Source organism: Melanostigma gelatinosum (genome assembly GCF_949748355.1).
Source record: "Melanostigma gelatinosum genome assembly, chromosome: 3".
Classification (NCBI taxonomy): domain Eukaryota; kingdom Metazoa; phylum Chordata; class Actinopteri; order Perciformes; family Zoarcidae; genus Melanostigma; species Melanostigma gelatinosum.
In genome coordinates this window covers 4,830,533-4,844,225 of record NC_136636.1, presented here as the reverse complement: position 1 = coordinate 4,844,225, position 13,693 = coordinate 4,830,533, and the positions used below count along the sequence as shown (strand labels likewise).

The 13,693-nt window shown below is 43.4% G+C and overlaps 1 protein-coding gene across 2 annotated transcripts in view; it reads right to left on the bottom strand.

The window, feature by feature from the left end:
• Positions 1-4,176: 4,176 nt before the first annotated feature.
• Positions 4,177-13,693, bottom strand: part of LOC306775412 (plasma membrane calcium-transporting ATPase 1-like) — an 81,109-nt gene continuing 71,592 nt past the window's right edge. For both annotated transcript variants that reach the window (XM_079265834.1, XM_079265835.1), the window contains one exon: positions 4,177-11,373. In XM_079265834.1, coding sequence (XP_079121960.1) covers positions 11,110-11,373 — 264 coding nt within the window. In that variant the 3' untranslated portion in view covers positions 4,177-11,109. The remainder of the gene's footprint in view (positions 11,374-13,693) is intronic.

The following is a 13,693-nucleotide window of genomic DNA, read 5'->3' as shown; positions in this document are numbered from 1 at the left end:
TATCTGTAAGTCTACCGCTTGTGACCCGTTCACAGAAAAAACTGCATGTTGAATCATTTTCTTAAACGCCGGAGGACCTGGAAAGCAGTTTGTTCCTCACAGACAAACACGTTGAACATTAATCACCACATTTACAGAAGTAACTCTTAACAGAATATAAGAAAACACCGATTTCAGAAGTAACTAAAAAAACTAAACAAACATAAATCACAATCACACTCGTTTAGTTATGATCTCTCTACTTACATTGACCTTGTAGGTGACAGCAGCTCCTCTAATGATCAGACACTAAACTGACTTCAGGTTCGACCTCCAGACCTTTTTATAAAGCCCCCTGACACACACACACACACACCACACACACACACACACACGCACACACACACACACACACACACTCACACACACACACACACACCTCCCACAGAATTAAGGCTCACAACAGACTCAAAGTGGGGCGTTTGATTTGCTTGTGAAACTAACGTCAGCACCGCCATCATCTCTCTGACACGTGATTCTCCGGGTAATTTGTGAGGATACAATCCGAAGCAACTCTTTACATAATCAGGTGTTTTTGAAAAGGAGGATGAAATTCAATTGAGGGATTATCATTTTTCTATTTTCTGGTCTAATCCATCCGGTTCCTCTCGGAGAGATTCAGGAGTCTGACAAAGAGGAATTTATAAAAATGGGTTTTTAATGATGTTTGAGGGTTCAAACACACGGCAGTGAGTCAGTGAGGATAAACTCAACGTCAGCAAACTGTCAGCTCAGGTTTAAACTTTTGGTAGCACTTTGTATGACGCCAATAAACATACTTATAATACATACATACTGTTCACTATGCTGATATTTTATGCATTATAATCTGCCTATCGCACTGGAAGCAATCATAAATATCCACAATGCTTTATCAAAAATAATCACAACTCACAATAAAACATTTTAGACTTATAAGGTCAATAATCATAACACTTTCCAATTGCTGGTCATAGCACTATAATAAATCATCAATTCATTATGAACACTGTTATAATGCATTATAATGTGATCATAACTTATTCTATAAGTGGTCATTGTTCGCTTTTAAATAAACGTTCATTTGATTTTTGTTACTTCTAATCTTTGTATCATACGTTATAATGCCGTTATGATGCATTAGAATGTGATTACACACTCCAGTGGTCATTGTTTGTTTTAAGTAAACGTTGATTTTACGATTCTTTGTGTGTTGTTCTTCCATAGATTTCATATTTCTTTACCCGACCATTTAAAGTAACTTATAATCACATTATAATGCATCATAACGTGATTATTATGCATTGTAAAAACAATACTATGGAAATTGTAATGAACTATGACCCTTGTAGAGACCGGCAATTAAGAAGTATTGTGATTCTTGACCTTATAAGTCATTATAAAATGCTTCACAGTGAGCTATGAGTATTGTTATAGAGCATGTTCACATTGTAGAGTGCGTATAACTATGATATAGAGTACAATAACCCGATTATGAGGCGGTATATGTTCATAATGCGTTGACATTGACGTCATAGAAAGTGTGAACAAACTTGTGTGGACACGCAGTTCTTTCTGTGGTTGAGATGCTTGTTGCCTGGAGCTCCTTCACAGTGAAACCTCCTCCTCCTCCTCCTCCTCCTCCTCCACGAACGAACCGCCGGTAAAGTGAAGTCTCCGGTTGCCGCGGTGTCATCACACTCACCGTTAGAAACTCAGTCGTCTTGACAACACCTTCCAGGACTCAATCCCCTCCGTGACAAACGCAGGCTGCCGCGGGAGGCTCGTGGGCGGAGAGAAGCAGCGAGGACACGTGATTTCATCCATTCGAGAGTAAATGAAGAAAGTCAAAGACAAACGACGATGGACAGAGAAGAAAGAGAGATCTGGTGAGAAGGAGAAGAGACTAATCAGCGGATGGAGGGAAATATGTCTCACAGCATGAAAGCACAAAGCCCGATACAGAACCTGCATTCATACAACTTATGTTTCTACTTGCACATTTAGGAAAAACAGCAATTTATCACATTCCTTAGGCCTATGACTCTTACATCTCTGAAGTCAAGTCAGATTAGATCCAAGATGGCCGCAGTGCAGAAACACCTTCTGACACGTTTTAGGGTAAAGTGTGTGAAACATCACTGGTCGTGATGAATAAAACAACTCAGCTCACTTTACATCTTCACATTAGAGGCACATCTTGGGGATGACAACAATAACATTATTTATCATGCATATACATAGAGAACGATGCTGTACTTGATCCCATTTAAGAGTCAACCTTTGCGCTGAAGAGTCTGAAGCTCTTGATTTACCAATCTCATCCACATTCCCGGCTACAACGCAGAGACTCACAGAGTTAGAAGAAGTCCAGTTGTTCAGCATTTAAGAGTGTAAAATCTGTGACATTCAGTCAAAGCTGATCAGGGAGCTCAATGCCTATCACGTTGATATTTGTTGCCATCAGCTTGTTTGATTTACAGAATAAAATGTCATTACTGCCCCTCATCATCCAGTCAGCTGTGATCTGTTCTTCAGCAGGAGGCCCGTCTGGTGCAAAGCAGCGAGCGTCCACGTGGTGGCAGTGTTGCACTGAGCAGCTGATGAAGGTTTCCACAGAGCTGCAGGAGACTAAAGACATTTTGTCTGATATGTGTCAAATACCGATAGACAGCGCTCCCTAGAGGTGGAGCTGTTCATGACAGCTACTATATTCTAAGAGCCGGAGCAGTAACAGAGCTAAAGATGACAAGCGTACCCTGACAATGGCTCCAAAGGAAAGACTTCCAGTCTGTTAAGATCCACCGCGTTTAGAATCGGGTCCATTCCTCCTCAAGGTCCGTTTTCATTGAATCCGACCCCTTTTCTTCGGAGTGCGTTCACCAGACAACCTTTGCAGCTGAGCCATATTCCCTCATGACCTTTTATCAAAGGTTGCTCATGACATCTGTCACTTTAACCAAACAGTGATGCTCCCTCCACAGATACTGTACCTTTTACAGTCACGAAGAGGTACAAATATCCAGAATCTTCATAAGAAAAAGCTCAAATTTGGGAAAGGTCGGATGAAATAAACTTTTTTTTCCTGGTGGATTAGAACTCACATTATCAGTGCTTTTTGTTAATCCCTAGAGGAAGGACCTGTGTTATTATTGCTCATTATCACAGGTGTTGTCACCATGACTGATCACAGCTGGGTTTACAGGCTAACGATGACCGAAGACGTCCGGCACATCTGGGTTTGAATCCTGCACAGAAAGTTCTCTGCTGGCAATCGTGGCCTTCAACCACCTCTCTGTGAAAATAATATCGATCCTTTCTGAACTCTTGATTCACTCTTGACAAAAAGGTACCTGAAAACAGAGACACTTTAGACTTTTCACAACCTTTATAGACAGTTTCTGGGAACGTCCAACCGGTAAGAGGCCCCCAGAGATTTCATATTTTGGCTGGCCTGGAAGTATCATGTCAGACTTTTGAAAACCACACAATACCGATCCATATACATACACTGTATATATGTGTGTATCTAGCTCTAGTCACTGTTGGTTGAGGTCTTTTCATAGGATTTGTTGAGAATAAGGAATATTAAACCTTAAATTGGACATATGAAAAACTATTATTGTTCACATTTGGGTCAACCCAGTCAGATTATTGTGGTTTCCCTAAATCATAAAACATTGATTGACTCAGCAAGCCAATGAGATCTGGCTCCTCTTTATATGTGACATGCAGGCTCATTAAAACATAACGCCAGTCTGAGGTGTGGCAACTTTCTATCAGAGCAGACTGACGGCTCAGACAGAGACGGTGAATACAGGTTCAGACAGACAGTATGAGAACAATTAGGTGTTTCAAAGATGAAAGCACGTCAACATGTTCTGGTAGAAGGAGCACGATATGTCCTTTAATGCTTCATCATAATGTCTTGAAGCCGCTCTCTTAAAGGACAAGAAGTCTAAACGTATTTAAACTGTTGCTCTGGACTAAAGCATTCTGGGATTTCCAGTTCAAAGTTATTCAATGTTAATAATGATTTATGAGGTCATTCCTCTCCCAGAAGAAGCCATTCATTCAGTACGTCAAAGAAAAAAATGTATCTCAATTACAAATCTGTAAAAATAAATCTTTCCAAAGAAAATCACAAATTGACACGGATGTATTTCAAATTCCAATGGCTTTATTTTATGGATATAGATTTGTATATATTTATATATATTATATATATACTTATGTCACAACTTTTACTCAGTTGCTTGATTATCATCTTTTGTTCAGCTTAAGTTCAAACGACATGACACTAAGACCAAAGGCATTCCACATGATCATATCTTACAAAACAGTAAAGAAAACAACATGACACACGCACACACACACACACATCAATGTACAGGTATCCTGGTTCTGTTTGTAGAAAGAACTGAAAAATAAAAAGCAGATAAAGAGACGAGAGACGAGCGGACAGAGTGAGAGTGTGAGGGAGAGAAAGGGAGAAACCAGACGAACCACTGGAGCCAAACTGGAGGATTCTGTTGCATAGATTGAAGCAAACAGGAGGAGGATGACTGATCGAAAGGGACAGGATGAGAGTGACACACACACATGCACGCACACACACACACACACTTAGGGAAGCACAGGAAGTTGTATTTTGTCTCCCAAACAAATCACCGTGAGGCTCAGAATCTGCCAGACAGGACGACTGAAGACACTCGAACTCGAGCCCGATCGATAAAATCAGTTTGAACACATGAATACGGAAACACGTTTTTATAAAGATCACGTCAATTTGGCTGTTAAAGAATTGTAATAAGCGGGATATTTTCACTGGAGCTAAAATGATCAGTCAAAATAGGTGTTCGTGTTAATCTTCTGTCAATCATTTAATCTGCAAATATTTAGATAATCAGTGTCAAACTATTTTTTAGATTTTAGCTTCTCTAACGCTGCTTTTATTCATCACATATGAAGATAAACTGAATATCTTTGGGTTTTGAACACATGGAGTCATTTGCCACATTTTAGACAAAACTATATATTAATAAATCCAAAAACAATTGGGAAGAATGATCAACATTGAAATGGATTCTTAGTTGCAGCCAAACACACTACAGCTGAAAAATAAACTTGTCAGTTCACTCTGGTGGCAAAAACTCCATTATCCCCCGTTTTCCTCCCAAAAGCTGGAGCAGCAGAGAGAAGCAGGAGGACAATGGATCATGGAGATCAATGGATGTGATCGGTGAGATGATGACACCTGCAGAGCAGCAGCCCACCTGAATGTTTCAGGCCTGTTTCAGGCCTGTTTCCTCCTCCTCCTCCTCCTCCTCCTCCTCCTCGTGGGTGATGAGTTCAAAGTTATTCAGGATAAATGAGACGATGGGAACAAAAAAAAAGAGAAGACGAATCTTCCATCTTTCATCCATCCATCCATCAGAAGTCACACAGTTTTAATTTCCTCAGTGTGTTTCACCTCACAGTGCAAATACAGCAGTGTGTGTGTGTCTAAGTGTGTGTGTGTGTGTGTAATGTTGCATGTGTTTGGGGGCGTGTATTTGAGATTAATTTGGTAAAAACAAGTCAACATTTTTGGGATGTTTCGTTCCATACTAAAACATGCAGAACACAGAACATTGAACACATATACTAAACAGTTAGTTTTATCCAAATGCAGTTTCTCTTTTTGTTTTATATATATATAGATATATATATATATATCTATATATATATAGATATAGATATATATATATATATCTATATAGATATATAGATATATAGATATATAGATATATATATATATATATCTTTTCGCACAGAGTGGCTTTAGGCTACACAGAACACGACAGACCCAATCACACCAGGTTGGACATATTGCTTTAAACCACCAAATTGTTGTATATATGTCATGCATGCCACATAGATATTATGTTTATACAAAAATAACACCAACAGCCTATTACTGTGCATCATAGTAATTAGAGAAAACCTTTTTGCAGTGAAGTTCAACTGAGAAAGCATATACATACATACATATATATATATATATCTATGTATTTGTATCCAATATATACACACACACGTACATATATACTAGCTATAAATATATAGAGGTAATATATATACATATATAGATATATATGTTGAGTGGTTATGACTTTTCCATTTGTGATATTCCAGTTTGTTTGAACCATTTTATTTTTTCGTGATTGTTGAAGTGGATGTGAACGTTCTCCAAATAATTCCTTAAGATCCGACAACAGGAAGCTGTTCTGAGAGAAACAAGGCAGTGCTCTGAGGAGGAAGCAGTCAAAAATGCAACAATGACCGGATAAGAGGCGAGTTCCTTCTCCACACAGGAGTCCGGTTGGAAAAGTGAGATCTTCTGAACTCTGCGTCTCCGATGGCGGGCCTGTACTGTGCAGCTGCTGCGAGATATACGAGGGCAACCAGTCCAAAAGACGGCCACCACAGCCACAGAAAGGCCATGGCAAGAGCAGAGGGACAATCTTATCCAGGTGGCAGGAGGGGGGGGGGGGGGGGGGGGGGGGGTCATGTGACTGCAAACTTTCTAAAAACAAACTTGTGCAGAAGAAGAAAAGGAAACAACTTTGGCAGAACATCCTTAAAGCTTTGCTGGGTGATGATTGGCTGATTGGCTGATTGCCTGCCCCCCCCCCCGTCCTATTTCCTGTCACTCGACAGACAGCATGTACACTTCATCCCCTAATGACAATATTTACATTGTACTGACTGTAGGAGCACAGCTGTTCTATATCTGTTCAGCAGTTGAACCCAAAAACAAAGAGGAAAAAACGCGTCATCGTTTTGGAAAAAGGTGCGTCTCGTTTAGACGGCAGGAAGAGGAAGTGATGTCACGAGCGCCTTTGACAGTCCTGCTCTCTCTCCGAGAAATGTTTCTGCAGTCGGCGGTGGTGTAAACATGTCATCTGTGATTGCGGCTGTGTCCCGTCACAGGCTGCGCCTCCTTTTAACGTCCAAATTTCATGACCAGATCCAAAAAAGAGAAGTTCTCGTTCTTTGGCCTAAATTTAGACGACTCAACCTGAGGTCCGGGGCCGCCCCGAACCTGTTTGGGTCGCTCGTGTTAATGAGACGGACCCCTCACACCCCCTCTCTGCAAACATGTACAGCAGCAGTTAACCATGACAGAAGACAAACATTTAAATGAACAAAAACTGTTTGGCTGTGAAATGCAAGAAAAATACCCAAATTTAAACCTCATGGCAACCCCAAAACGTCAAGGTATCACAGCTGCTGGTCACAGTATTTAAAAGCATCTTTAAATACCGACATGACGTTGACCGAGGAACTCAGAGAGTGGCCCATGTTAGCGAAGGTTCTCATGGGTCCAACTGGTTTCCAGCAACCGAGACTGGACCCGAGGCGAGCTGGGTTCAGATTGTATTCAGTCTGGTCGGGTCCTGTAGGGCCCTGCTGCGTTATAGTCTAAGGGCGCTTTCACAAGCCAAAGTACTTTTGGTTGGACCGAATCAGAGTAACATTGATTTCACTTTTTGGTCTGTTTTCTATTTAGTCTGGTTCGCTGATTAAAGCCGGGACACGGCCGTCAGCTCCGACAGCAGTCAGTCGGAAAACGGCATCAGTCCACTCATCAAAGAAATCAGTCGCAGTGGCTTCAAAGTGCAGAAACAAAGAAACCCAGAGGTTGGATACATTATACACTCCCATTTAATGTTTCATACAGTTAGCTGTATTCACGTTGCATTGGCTGCACTCTGATGGAGTCGGATAACTGCGAAATCACATAGTGTGTAGTGTGTCACAACATGTTAGATAAAGTGAATATACTCATGTAAAAGGGGGCTGATGAGACGAGACTGTTGAGATTCCAATTGAGCGGCCGACAGGAAGTAAACAAGTCACTACAGGTTTCTGAGCCCTAACATCAGGTGACCAAGACGACACACGTGGCATAAATATTAGAGAGCTGTAAAAAGACAGAGTCCACGTTCGATTCATCTCATTCATGTACTGTACTGTCACCAAACTCTTCAGCCTATACATATGTATTCATATATCTCCAAAATATTAAAAAGTACTTAATATAAAAATACAGAAGAGTTGTAAAAAATGAGCAAAACATTGAATTTTATATGAAAAGCATGCAAGAAAGATTCCCCATTCAGTTAAATAGCAACTCTAAGATTCAGGAAAGCAAGGGAATGAAAGGGAAGCGGTCGAATGAGAGAAGTGCAGGCGAACTGCCACCCACTTGCTTTTCATGTAAACATTGTAGAGGTCCTTTAAACTTGGTTCGGCAGTGACGACTGAAGATTTTCTCCTTGCTTGTTGGTCGTGTTTGGAGTAAAGGGCCGGGGCCGGGGGGGGAGAAAGTCCAAAGGAAACCTCGATAACAATGAGATTTAAAAAAAACAATACAGACAACCTATAAAATATGGCTCTGAGTTACATAGAAAAAGCTCATCAGAGGAGAGGAAGAACCTAGTCATGACAAAACGTTGGAAATATGGCAGGAGTAGCACACAGGTTGATGGCTGCTAGTCAGACTAAGAGGGGGTTACACACATCGCTGCTTCTGATTGGAAGATGATTCCTTCCTCTTTTAAGACTAATCTGCAGGACAACGGCAGGCAGGAAGCACTGAGCGCCGGACACACGGTGGATTTAACTCTACAGACTGACTGGTGACATCGTCAGTCGATCAAACGCAGCACAGTGGTAAGATGCATGATGATGATGATGATGATGAAGATCAAACATCTTCTCTGCTGCTGGCTGTGTGACGTCACCGATTTCATTTCTGTTCGTAAAATCGGACAAACGAGGGAACGAGAAACGTGAGAACTGGTGCCGACTCTGTTCAGAGACCCGTCGACTTCCTGTCTGTTCGGACTGAACGTCCTGCACCGTGACCCAAAACAGACTCATCGGTACTGGAGCTCTGCCAACTGAGACTCTCGATCTATCAGTCGATCTACGTCCGGATCTACGGTCACGAGCTCCAGTTAGTGGTTTACCTCTCTGTCGCCGCATACTGGACACTGGTCCAGCTGGGAGGAAGCCCCCCAGCAGACCCAGAACACACTGCGAGGATTATACATCCCAACTGGTCTGGGAACACCAAGGGATTCACCAGGAAGAGCTTCAAGATGTGTCGAGAAGTCAAGATAAGCCTGGGATACCTTTCTTAGTGTCTAACCCTTTTTTATGTGACATCAGGAGAGTCAAGCTGTCGGGTGAGGTCATCCGTAACCCAGATCTAAACGAGCAGGATGGATCGAACTCGAGGATTAAAGGAGGGCTTTTATTTTGACGAGACACAGGGATGAATGGCAGTAGTGTTCAGGCTCAGTTTGGAGAGTCCAATCCGGAAAGATGCGAGCTCAATGTTTAGTCGACTCTTAACCAAATTACAGTACGCGGCACAGTGGGGCAGTGTTCAGCGAGGGGGGGGGGGTCGCCTCACAGTGTCACGGTCACAGGTTGTCACTTATGATTGGTTGTCACACTTCAATATGAGACTGTCAGAGGAGGGGAGGAGGAAGGAGACAAGAGAGCTGGAGACAGTGAATGCGAACCCTCATCTCTGACGTATTCTGGTTTTAGTTTCTGTCTTTTCTGTTTCTCCTAAATGAACTGAAGCAAACGTCGAGCTCATCCAGGCGACGAGCGGAGCGGCAGCTGGAATATTTCAGGCTCCAGCTAAAGGCTGCATCCTTTCTTTCTGTTGAAAGTTAAGCGTACGTTGTGGCCTCATGTTCTCTGCTGTGACACCAGCAAGAAAGGCACCACAGGCCGACTGGGAGAACCCGCCGTCTACCCGATGAGAGCTGCGATCGGCTCCAGCTCCCTCCTATACATGGGTGAGTCCGATTTAAGACCACACGCAGAGCATGGCGCCCGCCACTGTAGTATGCGAGTACTGATGGGTCTGTTTTTGTCCCGTAGTGCTAACAGGAAGTTCAGTCGTACAGACAGGAAGTTAAAGTTGCTCTGAAATGACGCTGCTGCAGACTAACACACACATAAGGTCGTCGAAACAGAATCCCAAATATTGATTCCTAAATTATCATGCGACTCAACACGAATGAAACATAACATGCATCCGACAGAACAAGAGCCACGCTCCTGTGGACGTAGTGTGTGGGGGGGGGGGGGGGGGGCAGAGAGAACCAGAACCCGGACGGGATGAGATGAGGTCGGACCCCCGCTGAGCAGAGAGCCAGCCCTCTCTGGACGCCGCCATGTTGGATATTTTAAGGCGGGGGGGGGGGGGGGGGGGTAGTAAACATTCTGTCCTTCCACATGCAACACGGCTGATTAAACAAGAAAAACCAACTCATACAGACAGATAAAGGGAAGAACATTTCTTTTTACAGTTGAACCTTGAACACTGTCGTGTCAAACTCACATTCTCAGACGCTTGAATCAGCCACAAATTAACATTCGTCAGAGGTTTGAAAACAAACAAACAAAAAAAGGTTACATTTTTGCATTTGCCTAAAAATCTTCTGATCACCAAAACCCCGGCTGTTAGCTGTGTAGAGGAGCGGAAAAGCGTATGTACACGAGATTCACTGCACTCTTTGAAAAGTTCTGTGCCGCTTTTGAGAGCGAGAGCGAGAGAGAGAGCGAGAGCGAGAGAGAGACGCCGGAATGAAGCAAGTACAGAACACGACATGCTGCTGCGAGTCCCGCGAAGATCGAACACAACGTAGTTTAAATGCTTCTCAAAAAAGGATTATCAGGTAAAAAATATACATGAATGGACAAAGACGGGCCTTCCAACGGTGGAGACTCTGGACTCCACCCTCTGACACGTGTGTGTGTAGTGTGTGTAGTGTGTGTAGTGTGTGTGTGTGTAGGGTGATGTTGGTGGAGGAACAAACTTACAGGCAGAACGATGCCACAGTCAGTATGAAAGACACAACGTGGCAGGAATGACTGAGGGGGGTGAAGACGATGTGAAGCATGTATGTGTGTGTGTGTGTGCGTGTGTGTGTGCAGGATGACGGGATGCAGAGCGACTTCCCTCTGTGGGATGACAGATGATGCTGATAAAGAGGAGGGAGGAAGAGGAGGAGGAGCTCAGATGGATGACTCGCAGCTGCGTGGGAAAGCGCTGGGCGGCTCTCCTCCTCCTCCTCCTCCTCCGCCTCCCCCCGTCGCCCCGGAGGAGGCGCTGGGGAGGGGGTCGATCTCGTCTCCAGTCTCCTCTATGATGGGGGTGCGAGCCTCCTCCTCGGACCGGGGCACGAACTCGGGATGGGCCATGAAGCTGTGGATGGCGCTACGGGACTCTGGGCTCCCCATCGGGTACAGGGAGCTACGGAACGCGTTCACCACCTTAATCTGAAACCACAAAAAGAAGCGTCAAGAGGAGCGAGCGAATCAACCGCTACAGGCTGTAATGAAAGGTGTGATGTCAAACAGGCAGCGGGGGTCGAGTGTCTGAATCCGGGCGAGGAGGTGCAAAACCACAAAAACACGACGTAAACACGAGGTCGGCTGGGTGAGGTCATGGTGGGAGAACTCAAAACTGAATGCCACAAAACATCAACACAAAAAGGTAAAACAAATAGTTCAGGAAGACAAACCGCAACGAAAGAGTCAGCAGCATGTGGAGGGGCATCAAACATCACACACAAGCCAAACACACCTTTGTATCCCAAATGATGTTAATTCGACTCAAAGTCAGAGACGTTATTCCAAAGCCTTAATCTGCTGCTTTCACTTTCTCCTCTCTTCTAGATTCAGTCTTTCCAGATGTTGGGGCCTAACAAGAGCATCAGTGACATCATGTTCCAGCTCATCCCAGATGTGTTCGCAAACCAGGAAATACACAAACCGTCCACATCCTGGAGCCCTTTATCATTTAGACACTTTCCCTCAACCTTCCTCCTGCCACTTAATGATTTCTAACATTACCCAGAATGCTTTTTGACAAACAAACACCTCAAATTAAAGTTCGGTCTGTGAGGACGGACTCTTCTGTCCTCACAGACATGACCCAAATGCGGGTGGAATTGGGCAGTGGCGGTAACGCAGTGACACTTACTCGCCACTTTGGTGGGTGGAACATTCTGCATTTACATAAAGTATAAATATAAAGTATTGTCGTCTCCTCAAAAGGCATCTGAAATTATTCACTCATTGAAATGAGGTTCGTCCATTCTTCCGCTATCTTCTTTCGCGACAACTCTCGATAAAGACGAGAAGGGAGCGAGATGACTCGCTCTTTAGAAATAAGGTCTTTTTTATGCTTTTGTCTTAATCAGCTGCACGTCGTCATGCAAAAGGAGCCGAACACACGAACATCAGAGCTGAATATTTGATCACTGCAGTGATACACGTGTTGTGTAGTTATGATCAGGGTGTTTAAAGTGGTCGTTTACATTTGAAATGGTTTTAAAATCTAGATTTTCAAGTGAATTGTATCACACAATTGTCAACTTCAATCAAATAAAACGTGCCTTACCAACAACACACTGGTGGCAAGTGAAAATGCTGAGTGGCAAATAACTTTAAATAACTACTAGCCACAGTGGCTGGTGAGCAATAAGGGAATAGCCCTGTGAGCAGTGTTAACTCGTGTACTATGCCTATAATTGCAATGTGCAAATTCACCAACATATTTTCCATTCATCTAATTTTGATGCATCCATAAATATGTATCAATACCAACAGCCAATTTACATGCAAGAAGACTGAGACTTCTGGGGCCTCTGGGGTGTGACGCTCACTTTAGCAGCTAATAATTCAGCCCTGATGGTGTCACCAGTAAACAACACACACACACACACACACACTTGGGAAAAACAACAAACACATGCACACTGTTAAGTATTGATAATCACACTCGGAGCCAGAATCATTTTGTCCTCTAGCGGCTCTCTTCTCTCTGCCTGAAGTCGTTTCCTCTGTCATGAATCCACAGAGGCTGCAGCTGATCACACTGATTTATACGCACCAGCAGACACTCTTCATCATAATTAATAACCCTGCAGTTCAAAGCTCTCTATTACTGAACCACAGGCGCAGGCGCGCACACACACACACACACACACACACGGAAAAAAAGCTCTAGGCTGTTAAACCATGAGACTTGCTGAGCCTGACAGTTTTAACCCTGCTCAGGATTAACCCATTATATTATCTTGGTGCCCAGGCTGTCGCCTCAGAGAAGAAGAATACAAAAAACAACAAAGAAAATAGAGCCGGATCATTTTTTTTTTTAAGCTTCTTTCTCTTCTTGTCGGCCAACAGTTGTGGTCTTTCGTCGACCCGTCAGGCAGCAAGTCACATCAGGGTTAATAGACGCATGTTCAAGAGTTTAAATCCCCACAACATGCAGGAGGACGAGAGGCAGCAGGCTGAGACGGAAGTGATGATGGATAGTTAAAAAAAAGAAAAAAAAGAGGAGAAGCAGATTAAGATCAGCAGCAGGAGGAAGGTGAAGTAGGAAGCACAGTGTGGAGTTCAGAGATGGAAACACAGATCAGGTGATCAGGCCGTCTGCAGGTTCACTTTTAGTGGATTTAGACGGTTTATAATAAAGCTGGCCGTGTTCTATACTTTTCTTACTGTTAACAAATTCCACGAAAAGACCAAAAAGCAACGATGTGTTGATACGTCTCTCTGTACTCTCCCACGTCACTCGTTTTGAACAGAT